The sequence below is a fragment of the Artemia franciscana genome, chromosome 19 (genome assembly GCF_032884065.1).
Source record: "Artemia franciscana chromosome 19, ASM3288406v1, whole genome shotgun sequence".
In the NCBI taxonomy this organism is placed as follows: domain Eukaryota; kingdom Metazoa; phylum Arthropoda; class Branchiopoda; order Anostraca; family Artemiidae; genus Artemia; species Artemia franciscana.
This window is the reverse complement of record NC_088881.1, coordinates 29,297,741-29,316,557: the sequence shown is the minus strand read 5'-3', so window position 1 is coordinate 29,316,557 and position 18,817 is coordinate 29,297,741. Positions and strand designations below refer to the sequence as shown.

The 18,817-nt window shown below is 32.8% G+C and overlaps 1 protein-coding gene across 1 annotated transcript in view; it reads left to right on the top strand.

The window, feature by feature from the left end:
* Positions 1-18,817, top strand: part of LOC136039527 (serine/threonine-protein kinase SMG1-like) — a gene marked incomplete in the record, with an annotated part of 282,681 nt that overhangs the window by 59,577 nt on the left and 204,287 nt on the right. Inside the window, 3 exon segments of the mRNA XM_065723331.1 lie at positions 6,355-6,844; positions 9,467-9,688; positions 16,644-16,953. Of these exon segments, the coding sequence (XP_065579403.1) occupies positions 6,355-6,844; positions 9,467-9,688; positions 16,644-16,953 (1,022 nt within the window).

Here is an 18,817-nt window from a genome sequence, read left to right as displayed (position 1 = left end):
TATTTATTTAACTAAGTGAGGAATAGGTCAGAGAACAGTGACAAGAAGCGCTACTTTAGCTTTACTCATAGCATGGACGGCCAATTGTCCATCTAACCAAAGAAAAGCTAATACCCTTTGTCAGGGAATTACTGCCCTCAATGAGTAAGTTTATTGATTATTTAATGATTTAGGTGAGGAATGGGTCAGAGAATAGTGGCAGAAAGTGGCACTTTAGCTTTTTTCGTTGAATTGATGGCCAATTGTCCATCTAGCCAAAGAAAGCTAATATCCTTTGTCAGGAAATTAATAATCTCAATGAGTAAGTCTATAAGTGAGGAACGGGTCAGAGAACATTGGCAGAAAGCGGTACTTTAGCTATGTTCGTAGTATTGATGGCTAATTGTCCACCTAGCCAAAGAAAAGCTAATATCCTTTGACAGAGAATTAATTCCCTCAACGAGTAAGTCTTTTGATTATTTATTTAAGTAAGTGGGGAATGGGTCAGAGAACGTAGAAAGTGGCACTTTACCTTTGCTCGTAGTATTGATGGTCAATTGTCTATCTAGCAAAAAAAGTTAATATTCTTTGTCAGGGAATTAATGCCCTTGATGAGTACTTTTATTGATTATTTATTTAATTAAGTGGGGAATTAAGTAGGGAATAGGTCAGAGAACTGAGGCAGAAAGCAGCACTATGTCAGAAAGCTGGCCAATTGTCTATCTAGCAAAAAAAGCTAATATTCTTTGTCAGGGAATTAATGCCCTCGATGAGTACTTTTATTGATTATTTATTTAATTAAGTGGGGAATTAAGTAGGGAATAGGTCAGAGAACTGAGGCAGAAAGCAGCACTATGTCAGAAAGCTGGCCAATTGTCTATCTAGCAAAAAAAGCTAATATTCTTTGTCAGGGAATTAATGCCCTCGATGAGTACTTTTATTGATTATTTATTTAATTAAGTGGGGAATTAAGTAGGGAATAGGTCAGAGAACTGAGGCAGAAAGCAGCACTATGTCAGAACGCTGGCCAATTGTCTATCTAGCAAAAGAAGCTAATATTCTTTGTCAGGGAATTAATGCCCTCGATGAGTACTTTTATTGATTATTTATTTAATTAAGTGGGGAATTAAGTAGGGAATAGGTCAGAGAACTGAGGCAGAAAGCAGCACTATGTCAGAAAGCTGGCCAATTGTCTATCTAGCAAAAGAAGCTAATATTCTTTGTCAGGGAATTAATGCCCTCGATGAGTACTTTTATTGATTATTTATTTAATTAAGTGGGGAATTAAGTTGGGAATAGGTCAGAGAACTGAGGCAGAAATCGGAACTTTAGCTTTGGTCATAGTATCGATGGCCAGTTGTTCACCTAGCCAAAGGAGAGCTGATATTCTTCTTCAATGTAATTAAAGCTCTCAATGAGTAGGTCCACTGATTTTCCCCCCCTTTAATTAAGTGAGGAACGGGTCACAGAACTGTGGCAGAAAGCAGTACTTTAGCTTTGTTCGTTGTATTGATGGCCAATTGTTCACCTAGCCAAAGGAAAGCTGATATTCTTCTTCAGTGTAATTAAAGCTCTTAATGAGTAGGTCCACTGATTTTTTTCCCTTTAATTAAGTGAGGAACGGGTCAGAGAACTATGGCAGAAAGCGGCACTTTAGCTTTTTTCGTTGCATTGATGGCCAATTGTTCATCTAGCTAAAGGAAAGCTGATATTCTTCTTCATTGGAATTAAAGCTCTTAATGAGTATGTCCACTGATTTTTTTTTCTTTGATTAAGTGAGAAATGGGCTAGAGAACTGTGGCAGAAAGCAGCGCCTTAGCTTTGTTCGTTGCATTGATGGCCAATTGTTCACCTAGCCAAAGGAGAGCTGATATTCTTCTTCAATGTCATTAAAGCTCTCTATGAGTAGGTCCACTGATTTTTTCCCCCTATAATTAAGTGAGGAACGGGTCACAGAACTGTGGCAGAAAGCAGTACTTTAGCTTTGTTCGTTGTATTGATGGCCAATTGTTCACCTAGCCAAAGGAAAGCTGATATTCTTCTTCAATGTAATTAAAGCTCTTAATGAGTAGGTCCACTGATTTTTTTCTCTTTAATTAAGTGAGGAACGGGTCAGAGAACTATGGCAGAAAGTGGCACTTTAGCTTTTTTCGTTGCATTGATGGCCAATTGTTCATCTAGCTAAAGGAAAGCTGATATTCTTCTTCAGCTCTTAATGAGTATGTCCACTAATTTTTTTTTTCTTTGATTAAGTGAGAAATGGGCTAGAGAACTGTGGCAGAAAGCAGCGCCTTAGCTTTGTTCGTTGCATTGATGGCCAATTGTTCACCTAGCCAAAGGAGAGCTGATATTCTTCTTCAATGTAGTTAAAGCTCTCAATGAGTAGGTCCACTTATTTTTTCCCCCTTTAATTAAGTGAGGAACGGGTCAAAGAACTGTGGCAGAAAGCAGTACTTTAGCTTTGTTCGTTGTATTGATAGCCAATTGTTCACCTAGCCAAAGGAAAGCTGATATTCTTCTTCAATGTAATTAAAGCTCTTAATTAGTAGGTCCACTGATTTTTTTTTGTTTAATTAAGTGAGGAACGGGTCATAGAACTGTTGCAGAAACCAAGTACTATAGCTGTGTTTGTTGCATTGATGGCCAATTGCTCATCTAGCTAAAGGAAAGCTGATATTCTTCTTCAGTGGAATTAAAGTTCTTAATTAGTATGTCAACTATTTTTTTAATTAAGTTAGGAATGGGTCAGAGAACTGTGGCAGAAAGCAGCGCCTTAGCTTTATTCGTTGAGCTGAAGGCCAATTGTTCATCTTGCCTATAAGAAAGCCTATATTCTTCTTCAAAGAACGAAAGCCATCAATGAGTAGGTCTATTGGTTATTAATTTACATGAGCATATCATTGATTAAATTATTAATTTAATAATCGTTTATAATAATTACAAGGAACTAAAATTCTCTATTTGTAAATTCATTTGTTATTCATTTATTTTATTAAGCGAGAAATAGGTAAGGAACTGTGACAGAAAGCGGTATAACATTAATGACTTATCTATGTAGTCAAAGCAAAAGCTGATATTCCTCTCCAAGAAAGTACAGCCCTTAATGAGTAAAGCGCCTTTCACACTTGGCACGTAATTTTCCGCGCTAGTTGGTTCGGTTACATTACGTGAAGAATGAGCTTTCTGACTTAAATAAGTCCTTTCACACCAACTTAGTGTAAAAGTAGATTAAATCATCATGATCATAGTCTAAAATCACCATAATCATCATAAGCAAACAGTTCGAAAATTAATAAAGTGCAATGGATATGGAGACTCAAGGCTCTGATCAAGCGTTAAAGGCATTCTAGGAAATGTTTATTAATTTATTTTCGAGATTTATTGATTGCTCACCAAAAACTCCGTTTTGCTGCTGCTGAATTGACTTTTCCACAACGTACATAAACTTACTTAACCCAAAATGCTATATAGATTCCGAGGCTATTTGGCACTGCCCACGTTACAGACAAAACAACCAAACATACACAGCAAACGTTACAAACGTATAGATGGTTACAGACAAAACAACCTGACGTACAAAACAAATGTTACAAACAAAAACAACCTAAGGTACAAAACAATACGTTACGAACGTACAAAATGTTGCAGCTTAAAAATCAAACGTACAAAACAAAACGTTACAAGCGTAAAAAACGTTACAGACGAAACAGCATAAGGTATAGAACAAAATATTGCAAACGTACAAAATGTTACAGGCAAATCAACCAAACGTTAAAAACGTAAAAAATGTTACAGACAAAATGACCTAACGTTCAGAACAAAACGTTACAATCATTCTGATCAAAACCTTATTTCAATTGATTGGCTCAAGCATGATTGACCATCTGTTGCCTGTACTGTGCTTGAATAAAACAATTAATTGTGATTGATAGAAAGTTTGAGTGACTCTAGTGGTTGATGGGGTTGGTTGACCGTGTATGTTCATTTTGATCAAGTATTGAGTCAGTCACTTGGCAGTAGCCATGGAAGAAACACCTCAAAACTCGGAAAGTCAAATTCAAATATCCAAACGGGAGTTTATTTGATTAATGATAGAATAATGCTATTTGCTGAAAGATTCAACAATTAAAGAATTATACATTATGAAGCTGTTTCTCATTTTGTATCACTCCTTAGACCCACGACATTTCCATATACTTTTTTTTCGCTTAATGAAAACCAAAATCAAGCAAAGAATGACCAAACTGTGTTAGAATGCATTTAACAGATAACTCACATCAGACACTTCAAAACCCGAATCCAAAATTAAAGTAAAAAATGAGTTTGATCAAGATTAAAGGGTTGATTGAAGCTCACGTCAAGGAGCTTTTCAGTAAGTTCAGTTAAGGGAGAAATTTTCCGGGGGAAATGGGAAAAATGGTATCTTAGCCATATTTAAACCCACAGAGATAAATTATCAATCTATAAAAAAAATATCTTCAAGGAGCTTTTCATTAAGTCCTATTAAGGGAGAAATTTGCCTTTGGAAATGGGAAAGAATGCTTTTTTATCCATCTTTTTAGCCATAAAGATAAATTATCCATCTAGTCAAAGGAAAAAATAAACATTTTCTCAAGGAGCTTTTCAGTAAGTCCAATTAAGGGAGAAATATCCCGGGGGAAATGGAAAAAATAGTATCTTAGCTATTTTTTAGCCATAAAAATAAATTTTCCATCCAGCCAAAAAAAAAACTTTTCTTCAAGGAGATTTTCAGTAAGTTTAGTTAAGGGAGAAATTTTCTGGGGGAAATGGAAAAATTAGTATCTTAGCCATCTTTAAACCCACAAAGATAAATTATCCACCTATTGAAAAAAAAATTATCTTCAAGAAGCTTTTCATTAAGTCCTATTAAGGGAGAAATTTGCCTTGGGAAATGGGAAAAAATGCTATTTTAGCCATCTTTTTAGCCATAAAGATAAATTATCCATCTAGTCAAAGGAAAAAATAAACTTTTCCTCAAAGAGCTTTTCAGTAAGTCCAATCCAGAGAGAAATATCCCGGGGGAAATGGAAAAAATAGTATCTTAACCATCTTATTAGCCATAAAGATAAATTATCCATCTAGGCAAAGGAGAAAATAAACTTTTCCTCAAAGAGCTTTTCAGTAAGTCCAATCCAGACAGAAATATCCCGGGGGGAATGGAAAAAAATAGTATCTTAGCCATCTTATTAGCCATAAAAATAAATTTTCCATCTAGGCAAAGGAGAAAATAAATTTTTCCTCAAAGAGCTTTTCAGTAAGTCCAATCCAGACAGAAATATCCCGGGGGAAATGGAAAAAATAGTATCTTAACCATCTTATTACCCATAAAAATAAATTTTCCATCTAGCCAAAAGAAAAAAGAAACTTTTCTTCAAGGAGATTTTCAGTAAGTTCAGTTAAGGGAGAAATTTGCCAGGGGGAAATGGAAAAAAAAATGTATTTTATTCATCTTTTTAGCCATAAAGATAAATTATCCGTCAATTATCCAGGAGCTACAAGTCCTCTGTAACTATGTATGCCGATTATTTAGCGCTTGTAATCAAGTAATAAATGGGTTGGGGGTTTGTTGCAAAAAGTTTTATTTGAGCTTTGCTCACAGCATTGGTAAAAATTTTCATGATTCAAGAAACTCGATGAGTTTCAGATTCCTCTAAATAATTTTAGTCAATAATATGAGAAGTAATGCATAATTTAGATAGGAGTAACAGTACAAACAAGCATGCAATTTAAAAACGCGAAGTTATACGGAATAAAGAATTTTTTGAAGACAGTGGCTAAAGTAAAATCTAAGCAAATATTCAACTATATGACCAATTGCCCTATTTACACAGGAAAAGCTAAAACAAAAAGGTGAATAAAAAATCTGCCTCATTCTGGAAATCCGAAAAAAATAATTAGGGAAAATCAAAATGTACGGTTTCTTAGCTTAGTCACTTCATAAAGGTTTGGCTACTATAGTTTTGTTGTCAAAAATTTATCTCACTGAGTGACCAAGATCCTTTCCATTGAGGATTCAGGGGGGGATTTATATGAATCGAAATTTTTTGTGTAATTAAATTTGAAAATTGAAAATGGCATCATTGGACAAAATATTGTCTGTTATTTTGTTGGTGGATTTAAAAAAAAAGAATATTGATTTTTGATTTGGGAGCTTATTTAGAGTTATTTAGAATGTGAATTGAATGTTTGTGTTTTATTCCTTGATTGAGTCCGAATCAAGGGCTTTGAGCTGGAATCTTAATAGTTAATTATGAGAGGGAAAAAACCCAAAATGTTTAAAAAAATATACATATTCTCTAAAAAATAATGCTTTCAACAAATATAACATTTAATGATGTCTTTTCTATTTTACAGGTCAGGAGAAATAGTTCCCTCAGTTACATTGCTTTCCCAAACATGTATTGAACTTCGTCGACATATTTTGTCTTTTGGAATCAGCAATATGCTAAGACTAGAATCAGCATTAGAGGTAGAAGAAGCCTCCATCAAAAACATTTACATCAGCTCCTTAATTCAACTCTCAAAATGGCTTGGATCTAATAAACACTTACTAAACTCAGGGAATACATATATGCAAGAAGCCATGGCATCACTTATTGGGGGTCTCCCTACCGTTCAATTGATAGGGCAAATGGACGAAGGTGATGCTTGTATAGGTCAGATCCTGCAGGCTGGGATCAGAGACGTGCAAGAGAACGCGAAAGCATGGAAGAGGTATGGCGATTGGTGTTATGGTCATGGAATTAGGGTTTCGTCATCGTCCGATTTAACAATTCTGAATGATCAGGATATGAAAGCAGTCAGTGCTGAGATTGAGAGTCTTCCTGCAAATGAAAACGCTGAAGTAAGTTAATTTAAAATTTATTTCAAAATTATGTACAGTGACGTAATCATTTATGTGTATAATTTTGTTTTCCGTTGAAGCAACACAGATGGAATTCAATCAATCAATCAATCAATTTATTGAAACTAAAAGAAAAAACTATTACAAATTAAAGCGGTTACTAGGCCCAAGAAGCTTTGCTTGTAATGGACCACAGAGAACAAGAATAAAACACTTTTTTATAAAATATATACAAAAAAACCAAAAAAACACTGGAACAAGACAAGGACATTGAACAAAAAGGATATTTGACAGATAGAAGATTAAGAAGGAGATGTAACATATAGCTGAAAACGATTTTTAAAAGAAGAGAAGAGACATACAAATTAGGATAGAATTGATAAAGAGAGAGAAAAATTATTGAACTGGAAAGACCCGAAGAAATAATACCTTTGCAGAAAGAAAAAGAGGGACATCCGAAGGGATGGAGTTCCATAATAGAATTGATTGATATATAGGAGACCTCTGGGCTGCTGAAGAAGATCGTTTTGGTAAAATAAATCGTCGAGAAGAATTACGTAAAGAAGAAAAGTACCTACCTGAGCCTGTCCGTGAAAAAAACTGCTGCAGGGGCGGTGGGAGAGTACCTAGAAAAGCAGAATGAGCTAAATAAAGAGTACTTTTACTTATAATATGATCCAGCAGATCATATTATAAGTATTATGTATATAATATATAATATTATATATTATAATATATAATATGATCAAATAATTCAAAAAATAAAATTAATTAAAGATTCTTAGCCCAAAAAATCGAAAATTGGCGGTTACACGCAGTCACCTTTCGTCATCGTAGTGATTTTTGGAAACCGATAGCTTATACACCAAAACATGGGCAGCATTTCATAATTGAGCAACTTGTAAAATGTTAAGTTGGCGTGAAAACCGAAAATTCCATAACAAAGTTTTTGACATAAAAAGATGTGAAAACTGAAAACTAAAAATCGATGATAGAGTTTTGTCATCGAGTGATTTTACCTTTCTGAACAATCAGGATTTGAAACCAATCATTGCTGAGATTGAGAGTCTTCCTGGTGACAAAAATGCAGAAGTAAGTTAATTTAAAATTTATTTCAAAATTTGTGTGCAGAACACAAGTATTTATGTATGTATAGTTATTTTTCTGTCAAAGCAACACAGATGAAATAAAAAAAAAGAAAAATTAAAGGGTTTTTCCACGATTTTTTTGCCTAAAATAGAAAGTTGGCGTCTTATTGCAACCGTCTTAGTGATTTTGGAAAAATATTTGTCAACACATACCATATATATGTATATATATATATATATATATATATATATATATATATATATATATATATGTATATATATATATATATATATATATATATATATATATATATATATATATATATATATATATATATATATATATATATATATATATATATATAAAATGGGGCTCTATAAATATATAAAATCAAAAATTGGCGTTCTAGCTTAATCACCTTAAAAGATCTATGCGATATTGGTGACAGACAATACGCGTCACTCGATAGATTTTGGATTTCTCATTAAAGAGAAAAAATGGTTACATAATCGTAATGCCGAACATGTCAATAAATACATAAATACACCTTCTACTGTTTACCATGGAGGTTAAAAAGTAAATACTGGAATACACGAAATAAGATGTACGCAAATGCCCTGATGTTCTTGCTATAGAAGTAACTTTCTTTTTTTATCTCTTTCAGACAGAAAGAGATAAAAAGAGTGAGCGCAGAGTGACTGAGTGAAGTGAAAAAGAGTGAGTGAGTGAAAAAGAGTGAGTGAGAAAGAGTGAATGCAGGGACTTGAATGCTGCAAAATTTTGCATTGTTGCGGAAAAAGGCTTGAAAGCTATGCAGCATGGTTCTTTGGCATGCTGAATTTGATGATATGACTTCCATTAACATCACTTTCCTTTTTGGGAGCCCCTTTTTATTTGAAATTTCAATATATTTTCTGACTTTCTGACCTAACTTTCGGTGGGTAACTTTACAGACTTTTTGAATTTTTAGAATCACTGTGAAAAAAGATTTTTTAAACGTATATACTCTTATTTAAAATCTCTAGCAATGGCTACCTCTAGATCCAAAATGTTAAATGTGTAATATATTAATTCCTTGATCTAGTTGCGATAAAGTCCGATAATTGCTCGATCCAGCACAAAAACTTTGCAATTTAGGAATGCGTCTAGCAACAGCAACCTCTGGATCCACAATTTTGAACGTGTAATAACGTTTAACTCCTAGATCTAGTTGCGATAGAGCACGATATAGGTCAATCATTGTGATCTAGCAATTGGTCTAACAGCAAACTCTTGATCAATAATTTGAAATTTGTGATAAAATGAGAATTTTTGTTTAATAGATATATATATAAACTCAATGTACTGTGAATTGGAAAAGGAGAATGTTTATTTTCGTGTTTTTTTGCTGTACATATACTGGTACATATGCTGTACATATATTGGTAATAGCCGATAAAGTCTGTTTCTTGCTTTCTATGGGCTTTCATTTTTTATTCTTTTCTTTTTTTCTTATAGTAATTGTTTTTATATAGTTCTTTTTAATCGTTCTAGATACTTCAAGTTCTATCCAAGCCGCACACATTGGATTATAAAAGCAATGTTTTGTCATCTGATTATGTTCAGTGCAAATTATCTTCATTTGAGAGTTTCAAGGCCAATCCAAATATCCTTGAGGCCGTTGTCAATATTTGGGAACTAGCAAGGAATCGAGTGTTTGGTTACTATCGACAAGCTGTTGGAAGCTACTTCGAGTTTCTGAAGTTAGATGATCAGGTACTGTAAATTTGATCTACTTCGAGTAGTAAATTCACTCTTGTTCAAGCTACTTCGAGTCACCGAAGCTAGATGGTCTGTTACTGTCAATCTACTCCGAGTTTTAAATTGAGTCCTATTCAATCTACTTCGAGTTTTAAATTCAGTCTTAATCCAGCCACTTCGGGTTGATATAATTAGATGATCAATTACTATAAATTCAGTCTTATTCAAGCCACTTCGAGTTGCTATAAATAGATGATCAGTTACTATAAATTCAATCTACTTCGAATAGTAAATTTAGTCTTATTTAAGCTACTTCGAGTTGCCGAAGTTAGATGATCAGTTACTATAAATTCAATCTACTTCAAGTTGTAAATTCAGTGTTTTTCAAGCCACTTCGAGTTGCTAAAGTTAGATGATCAGGTGCTATAAATTCAATCTAATTCGAGTTGTAAGTTCAGTCTTACTCAAGCCACTTCGAGTTGCTATAATTAGATGATCAGTTACTATAAATTCAATCTACTTCGAGTTGTAAGTTCAGTCTTACTCAAGCCACTTCGAGTTGCTATAAATAGATAATCAGTTACTAAAAATTCAATCTACTTCAACTTGTAAGTTCAGTCTTATTCAAGCCACTTCGAGTTGCTATAAATAGATGATCAGTTACTATAAATTCTATCTACTTCAATGTTTAAATTCAGTCTTATTCAAGTCACATCGACTTGCTAATGTCAGATAATCAGGTACTATAAGTTCAATCTTCTCTTTTAGTTTTAATCAGTGGATAAGTGTTGTTTTAAGAATTATAGAGTTAAAAAAAATATTCGTTAAAATCCATCTTACAAAATAATTCTAATTTACCCACATAAAGAGCGTAATTAGAAAAATGAAAAAGCACACCGTTGGAATCACCAAGATCGAAAACCGCGCACTGTAAGTTGAGTCTCTAATCTTGAAAAACAAGGAAAGTCGTTAATTGCATGGGTAGCATTAATCTGTCTCTTTTTCTTTTTTGACAAGACTTCCAGGCTACCCCAGGATTGTAGAAATTTACCCTTAAACGGACTAACTTTCTTTTATCAACTAAAAAATAAAGAAACTGTAAAGTAAATAAGAATTTCATCTTTATTCATTCTATTTTCATAAATGTGTAATTAACAGCTGTTTTTGTTGTTGAAGAAACTCAGCTGATCCATCGCTGTTATCTTGCTTCGTTACCGGTAGAGAGATCCTCACCTGACATTTGATTTCATAACAACCGTTCAGAGAATGAACAAATGGCATAAGTGGGAATAAAAAAAATCCAAAATTTGAAAAAATATATAGTAATAATAATAATAATGATATTTATTTCTAACCCACTTACATCAAAAAGATAAATAGTGGAGTAAAAACTTGAAGAAAAACGGAAAACAAATAACAAATAAAAAAACAAATAACAAAAAAACGAGAGTCAACAATAGACATTAATCATACAAACGGATCAGACCGTGGTGAGGCGACAAACGCCGATACGCCGTTTCTGAGAGCTTTTTGTGTAGATCAGTCAGCTTCTCAGTAATGTTCGGAAGATGGAACTTTTTGATTATCTTTCGATTCTTATACCACAGAGGAAGATAGAGAAGAAATTTACAGAAACGGAAATAAGAGGATCGAATATCGCTAATGTCTTTTTTCTTAAATATAGGGTAAAGCCCAGAAAGGTAAAGAACAGAATGATCGGAAAAAGTAGAATAAAGCTTACCAAGGGCAATACGATTGTATTTCCCTCGATTGGCTACCATTTTAGAGTAACCAATCTGGATTTTCACTCTAGCATCCCAGACAGCACGCTCCCGAAGAGTTTTAAGATTTTTTGTAAGTGTAATACCCAACCACCGGATCGAATCTACATGAGGGATAGAAAAATTTTGAAAAATTAGAGGCCTAGGAGAAGAGGGAACATTGAAAGAAAGATACTCACATTTATCAACATTAAGCGAAAGACCGATTTTAGTAAAAGAAGAAGAAACTTTATGAACCATCTGCGATAGACTGAGTTTAGACCGGCTAATTAGAAGAATGTCATCAGCATAAGCAAGGTAAGAAATATGACTCAAACCAACAAAACACATAGAAGAAATATTCTCAAGAATACCAGAGATACAAAATTTGAAAATACTAGGAGATAACACTCCACCCTGCCGTACGCCCCGACGAACAAGAACATTAGAAGATGAAAGGGCACCATTAGTTTTAATTCGAAGATAAGAATTACTATACCAAAACTTTAGAAGAAAAATAACTGAAAGGTTAATACCGTGACTATAAAGAGAGTAAAGAGCCTGACTATGTACAACACTATCAAAAGCCTTAGAAAGATCAAGAGCACAAATATGAAGACCATACCCTTTAGCCGAAGCATCTTTAAGAAGGAAAGCAAGAGCACGGTGAGCGTGCTGGCACCCGATGCCAGACCGAAAACCAAACTGATTCTCCCCGAAATTAGCATTCATACTTATGAAAGGAAGTAGGATGTGTTCAAGGATTTTACTAAAATTACAAGCAACCGTGATAGGCCTGTAAGAAGAACAATCCAAAGGAGTCTTACCTCGTTTAAGTACAGAAGTGACAGTTCCACACAAAAAGCTGTCAGGAACGAGGGAACAACAAAGGCACATTTGGAAAAACAACTGTAAATGGAAAAACAAAGACGGGCAATTTATTTTTAGATGACAAGCACTGATACCGTCAATATCAAGAGAACTTGATTTCAATTTCTTAACAGATGCAATTACAGCGTCAACTGAAACGGGAATAACTTGTGCCTGAGTCAGGGAAGGCGGGAGAACCGAATCAAGCAGTTTCGAATAAAGCGCGTGCACTGCATAATTCAATTTGGAAAATATAACTGAATAGTGGTCAGACCATGCAGAAGGCGTAATGGGGCAATTAGGATTTGCCGAGTTATTTAAATTAGCTGAATTAATCACTTTGTCCCATTCTTTCTTATTGGTAGGATATTCTAACCCTTTGTAACGGCTCGATCGCAGACATTTCTTAAACTCACGCTTAGTTTTTTGTTTTATTTCAAACACATTCCCAGCTAATGGTCGACCGTTAGCAACCCATATACGCAGCCACAATTTGGCTTTATTTTTCACACTTTTCAGCTCAGGGTCACACGACCAGATTGGTTTCCTTGTACTTTTCCTCGCTCGCTCTTGAGGGACAGCAACCTCCTCAGCGCGTTTTAAACACCACACGATTTGGTTGTAATAATGATTCAGATCGTAATTACTTTTAGTAGGACTAACACTCAGCTGGAGTAGATGAAAAGGTACACGTAAAGAACCAAGGAGAATGGCCAGGGTTGAAATATATAATGGTATATTAACATTTTTCCAATTACTCCGCACAAACCATTTAGAGGCAGGAGCACAAGCCTGGTCAGTACTATCTTTTCTAATCGAAAAGCATAGCGATAAAGGAAGGTGATCAATATCTTGCTCATCTTCGTGGACATGCACTGTTGAAGATGTAATGAACGGGGAACAAATCACGTGATCAATATCCGATAAGCTGCCGGAATTATGCACATACGAGAAGGGTAGATCCTTCGCAATTATTCTGTAATCAGGGAGACAATCAAGTAGGTTCACAGTACGAGCAGAATCACGTTTTACATCAGTGTTCATATCTCCAATAATAATAAATTCGTACCCATTTTTGCTTATACTTTGAAGGAGAGTTTTCAAACTAGAGCATGCTTTGGAGAATTTATTAAGCGATGTCATATTCTTCCCATCGTGAGGCAGGTAAGTGTTTATCAATACGGTTTTACCAAGTCTTATAGCCAATAAATGTTCATCAGAGAAATAGCATGACGGGGACAGAAAACTGAGCTTTTGTTTTATAATACATGCTAAACCCCCTGAAGGCCTTCCAAAAGTAGATTTAGCATTTGTTGTGAAAACAAAGTGGGCGGAACTGCGGCGCAGGAAATTAACACTCGTTGCGGTCAAAAGATGTTCCTGAAAGCATACAATGTCAAACTTACTGTACAGTTCATCAATGGTCAGGTCCTTGTTTTTTGTCCCATTAATATTGAAGGACACGAGTGATACTGATTCAGACATTAGTTTGTTTTCGGTAACTTGCGACTGACAATTGCTTTCAATTTAGGGCAAGTGAGGCTAAACGAAACATGATCACCTCCACAGTTTGCGCACTTAGGTGACAAATTGCAAGGCGAGTCTCTATCTGAAACATGAGGACCGGCACATCGCGCACATTTTGGTGTAACACTGGGACAAGACGACTGGAGATGGTCAGGGGATCGGCAATTGTTACAGCACCGGGGAATCGCTTTGAACTCATAAACACTTAGGATTTCGTATCCAACTTTGAGACCATATCTAAATGCTTCGACTCTTGATGTTGCATCAGAGAATTCAAGTTTTACTGCAAGCGATTTCCCTAGCCTAGAGGCACCAGAAACACCAGGGCACGATATCAGGTGGGACAGTTCAAAATCAGGCGGGATTCCCTTCAGGAGTCCGTAAAACTTCTTGGTTAGAACTTTCGCAGAAGAGCCAGTAAACGCACTAGTCACCGATAAGCGGAAATCTTCAGCAACTGACTTATCTATATTGATAAACAGTTTGTCACGAACAGGGCGAATGCTAGTGATTGATTCGTGTCCATCGATCTGATCTATCAGATCTTTTCGTTTTATTGGGTCCGAAAGGGTAGATGGAAGGTTCGACACAACAATAGTAGCATGCGAGTCGGGAATTGCAGGTTTCGGCAGTTGCGGGTAATTCAGTTCATAAGCATCCAGCTTGGTGGCAACAACCTTGAGTAGTTGTTCCAGGCGATTCACCTTTGTTGACAGCCTAGAATACGCAACTGCGGGCAAAACCGGGACCTCGGTTGGAGACTTGATCACATAAATCGGAGTTGATACCTCCTCAGAGTCCAGTTTCTTAATAAAATCAAGAATATCTTTCACATTGTTCGCAGAAGCTTTCGCACCGATGCGCCGGGGGCAATTATCATTTGGCGCAACCTTCGCCCAAAATTCGCTTTTCGCATCAGCAATAACACCGCATTCAAAAAAGTCTATTGCGTATTGAATAATAGTAGCTTCTTCAATACCTTCTTCCCAGTTGTTTTGCAAAAAGTTCATTACCGGGCAATGCACATACTCTCTGTTATCCATTATCCTTTACTGGGAAAAACCAGTCAAACTGGTCAAAGAGCACTACTGATTCATACTTATGCGTCACTATAATCCCTATTGCGAAATTTTGATTTTGTTCACAAAAAACTTACTGGATTAATAATGTCCATGCAATATCCAATTTAGATGTTGACACTTTGAACTCTGAATTGATACTGAATAATCTTTAATCTTATAGTATAATCTTATAGTGCTTAATCTTTGGTTATTTCTTTTGTTTGTGTTTTTTTTTGGTGATATACCACGCGCTTAAGTATGTATCTATTAAGTATTAAGTATTAATTATCTATCTGTATGATTAATTATTATTAATATTAATATTATTATATTATTAATTTAGTATATTATTATTAATTTAATTATTTTATTATAGTTTTTTAATTCTAAATTTAAAATAATTTTAAATTTTAAATTTAATTTTAATTATTATATTTTTAATTAATTTGTTATTATATTATTAATTTAATTTTAATATTATTATTATTATTATTAATTATTAATATTAATTATATTAAGTATGTATCTATCTGTCTATCTATCTAATCTTCTTTTGTTTTTAGCCTAGTGCATTCAAAACTTCACAAGCCGAGAATATCACGGCAACCCTTTTTTCAACCAAATTTTTCAAATTTGAAAAAATATATAGTGCTTAATCTTTTGTTATTTCTTTTGTTTTTTTTTTTGGTGATATACCACGCGCTTAAGTATGTATCTATTAAGTATTAAGTATTAATTATCTATCTGTATGATTAACTATTATTAATATTAATATTATTATATTATTAATTTAGTATATTATTATTAATTTAATTATTTTATTATATTTTTTTAATTCTAACTTGAAAATAATTTTAAATTTTAAATTTAATTTTAATTATTATATTTTCAATTATTTTATTATTATATTATTAATTTAATATTAATATTATTATTATTATTAATTATTAATATTAATTATATTAAGTATGTATCTATCTGTCTATCTTCTTTTGTTTTTAGCCTAGTGCTAAGAGTCATGATGGCGAGTGGTATAAGCCCCAGTTGAGAACATATTATTTATATTAGATTTAATTAATTGTGGGTTCAATATGAACTTTCGTATTGCGACCGATAACTCTCATGGCACGAATATGTCGTTTCGCATTTATTTATTTGCGGGCGCAAAACAAAAATTTGAACTTGACCACTAGTCTCTGTGTCGCAAACTCTCCCTACTTGCACTAGCGCATCACTTTCCATTATCTATGACCCCACCCCTTTTTTATGTAAACATTTTAGTGGTCATTATAAATCCCAGTTTGCAATCCAATGCACAAAAGAAGCCTAAAACAACTGACTCGATCAAAAGAATTATCAAATTCCCTCTAAAAGGACAAAAAATTCCCTTCCTAATTAAGGGGGTTTTTCCAATCAATCAATCAATCGACTTTATTTATATCAAATAATCAGTATATGCATGGGGTAAAACATGTCCCAGTCTGTCATGTGTCTCATGTCACGCATCTCGGTCAGTATATATAAGATAATAGAAGTGCAATGCAAAGCAGTTTGGTAATAATTTTAAATTATAATTTTAAATTTAAAATAATTTAATTTTAAATTTAAATTTAAAATTTAATTTCAATTATTATATTTTTAATTATTTTATTATTATATTATTAATTTAATATTAATATTATTATTATTATTAATTATTAATATTAATTATATTAAGTATGTATCTATCTGTCTATCTTCTTTTGTTTTTAGCCTAGTGCATTCAAAACTTCACAAGCTGAGAATATCACGGCAACCCTGCGAATCCTTGACATGCTTGTTAAGCATCCTGTGGAAATGAACTCTGTTTTTGAGCTCAGTGTGAAATCCACCTCGGCTGCATCATGGAAACGAATAACTCCACAACTTTTAGCTCGACTTGCCTATCCAGATTCAATTGTGAGGAAAAATTTGTCTGATTTGCTTTTAAAAATTGGCGAATCTCATCCAGAATTGTTGGTATTCCCCGCTGTTGTTGGAGCTGAGGCAGTGTTAGACAGCCGATCTTCGAAGAAAGATACAGGTAAAAATGATTTGGATTTTTAAAATAAATTTGTTTAATAAAATAAAACAAAATTAAAGAGTAAAATAAATTGAAAGAATAAATCAATTTAAGATTGAATAAAATAAATGTATTTTCATGTTCGATTTTTCTAAGTGAATACGTTTGTATAACGAAGCTGATTGTTATAATATCAGTTGGAAAAGGTATCATAGAATTATCCCCAGGAAGTCAACTACATAGCCAGTAATTGGTGGAGGGATTTTAGAGTATCTGTTTCTGCAGGAGATGGGGGTATGACTGGCTGTGGTTTGGCCATTTCGAATGGGTAAAAATTCTTATAATTGAGTTATATAGCTATTGTTGCAATATGTTTGTTATCTAGTTTTTATTCTTTCTATTGCGGATCTATTTGCTCTATTCTGTTTTTCTTTATTGCTATTTAATACAATTTTCTACCAATTTGAAAGATTCTATTTCAAATCTATTTTTATCGTCTTATATATATGTATAAATATAAATGTAAAAAAATAAATATCAATATATATATAAATATAAATTACATAAATAAATTATAAAAAATATTAATATAAAAACATATATAATAAATGTATTTTAATAAAAATATGCTTATATATAAATATACTTATATATAAATATATATATATATATATATATATATATATATATATATATATATATATATATATATATATATATATATATATATATATATATATATATGTATATATATATATATATATATACATATATATATATATATATATATATATATATATATATATATATATATATATATATATATATATATATATATATATATATATATATATATATATATATATATATATATATATGCTTATACATATACTTGTATATAAAAGTATTATATATATATATATTTTATATATATATATATATATATATATATATATATATATATATATATATATATATATATATATATATATATATATATATATATATATATATATATTTATATATATATATATATATATATATATATATATATATATATATATATATATATATATATATACTTATATATAAAATATACTTATATATAAAATATACTTATATATAAATATTTTATATATAGATAAATATAGAAATCTTTTCATTGTTTTTTCGTTATTGTCTTCTATAGAAACTTTAATTTTCTTCTCCTGCAGCTGAAAGTTAAACTTAATTTTTTTTTTCTTATTGCTACAAACGAACTTCCCCTTCTTGTAACCTCAATGTCAGAATTTTGCAATAATCTATACTTTTAGGTAGCAAATTACTGAGCAATATGATACTTTATAGACTGAGAGATGCTGTAGACAAAGTTTTGAGGGAAGAATAATGCGGTTTTAGAAAAGGTAGAGGATGTGTCGACGAAGTTTTCACTCTAAGGTTAATAATTGAGAAGTCCCTTTGTTGTCAAACACCTTTGCTCCTCAGTTTTATCGATTATGAGCAGGCTTTCCGTTCTGTTGATAGAAGAGCGTTAACAAAGGTCTTATCGTTATATGGTATACCAGAAAAATACATTAAAGTGATTTGTGCTATGTACGAGAATAATACTGCCGTGGTTAAGGTAGGAAATGAGATTAGTAATTGGTTTTGTATTAAATCAGGAGTTAAGCAGGGTTGTGTTCTATCCCCCTTTATATGGATCATTTTGATGGACCTCGTCTTAAGGAGCACAGGAAAGGCAATTGGAGACCACGGAATCAAATGGGGAGGAAAAACGCTCCTGGACTTAGATTATGCTGATAAATTAAGCATATTAGATGAAAGTGTGAGCAAAATGAATGAATTTTTAGAGGTTTTGCGAGTTCAGGGTGCTAAAATAGGCTTG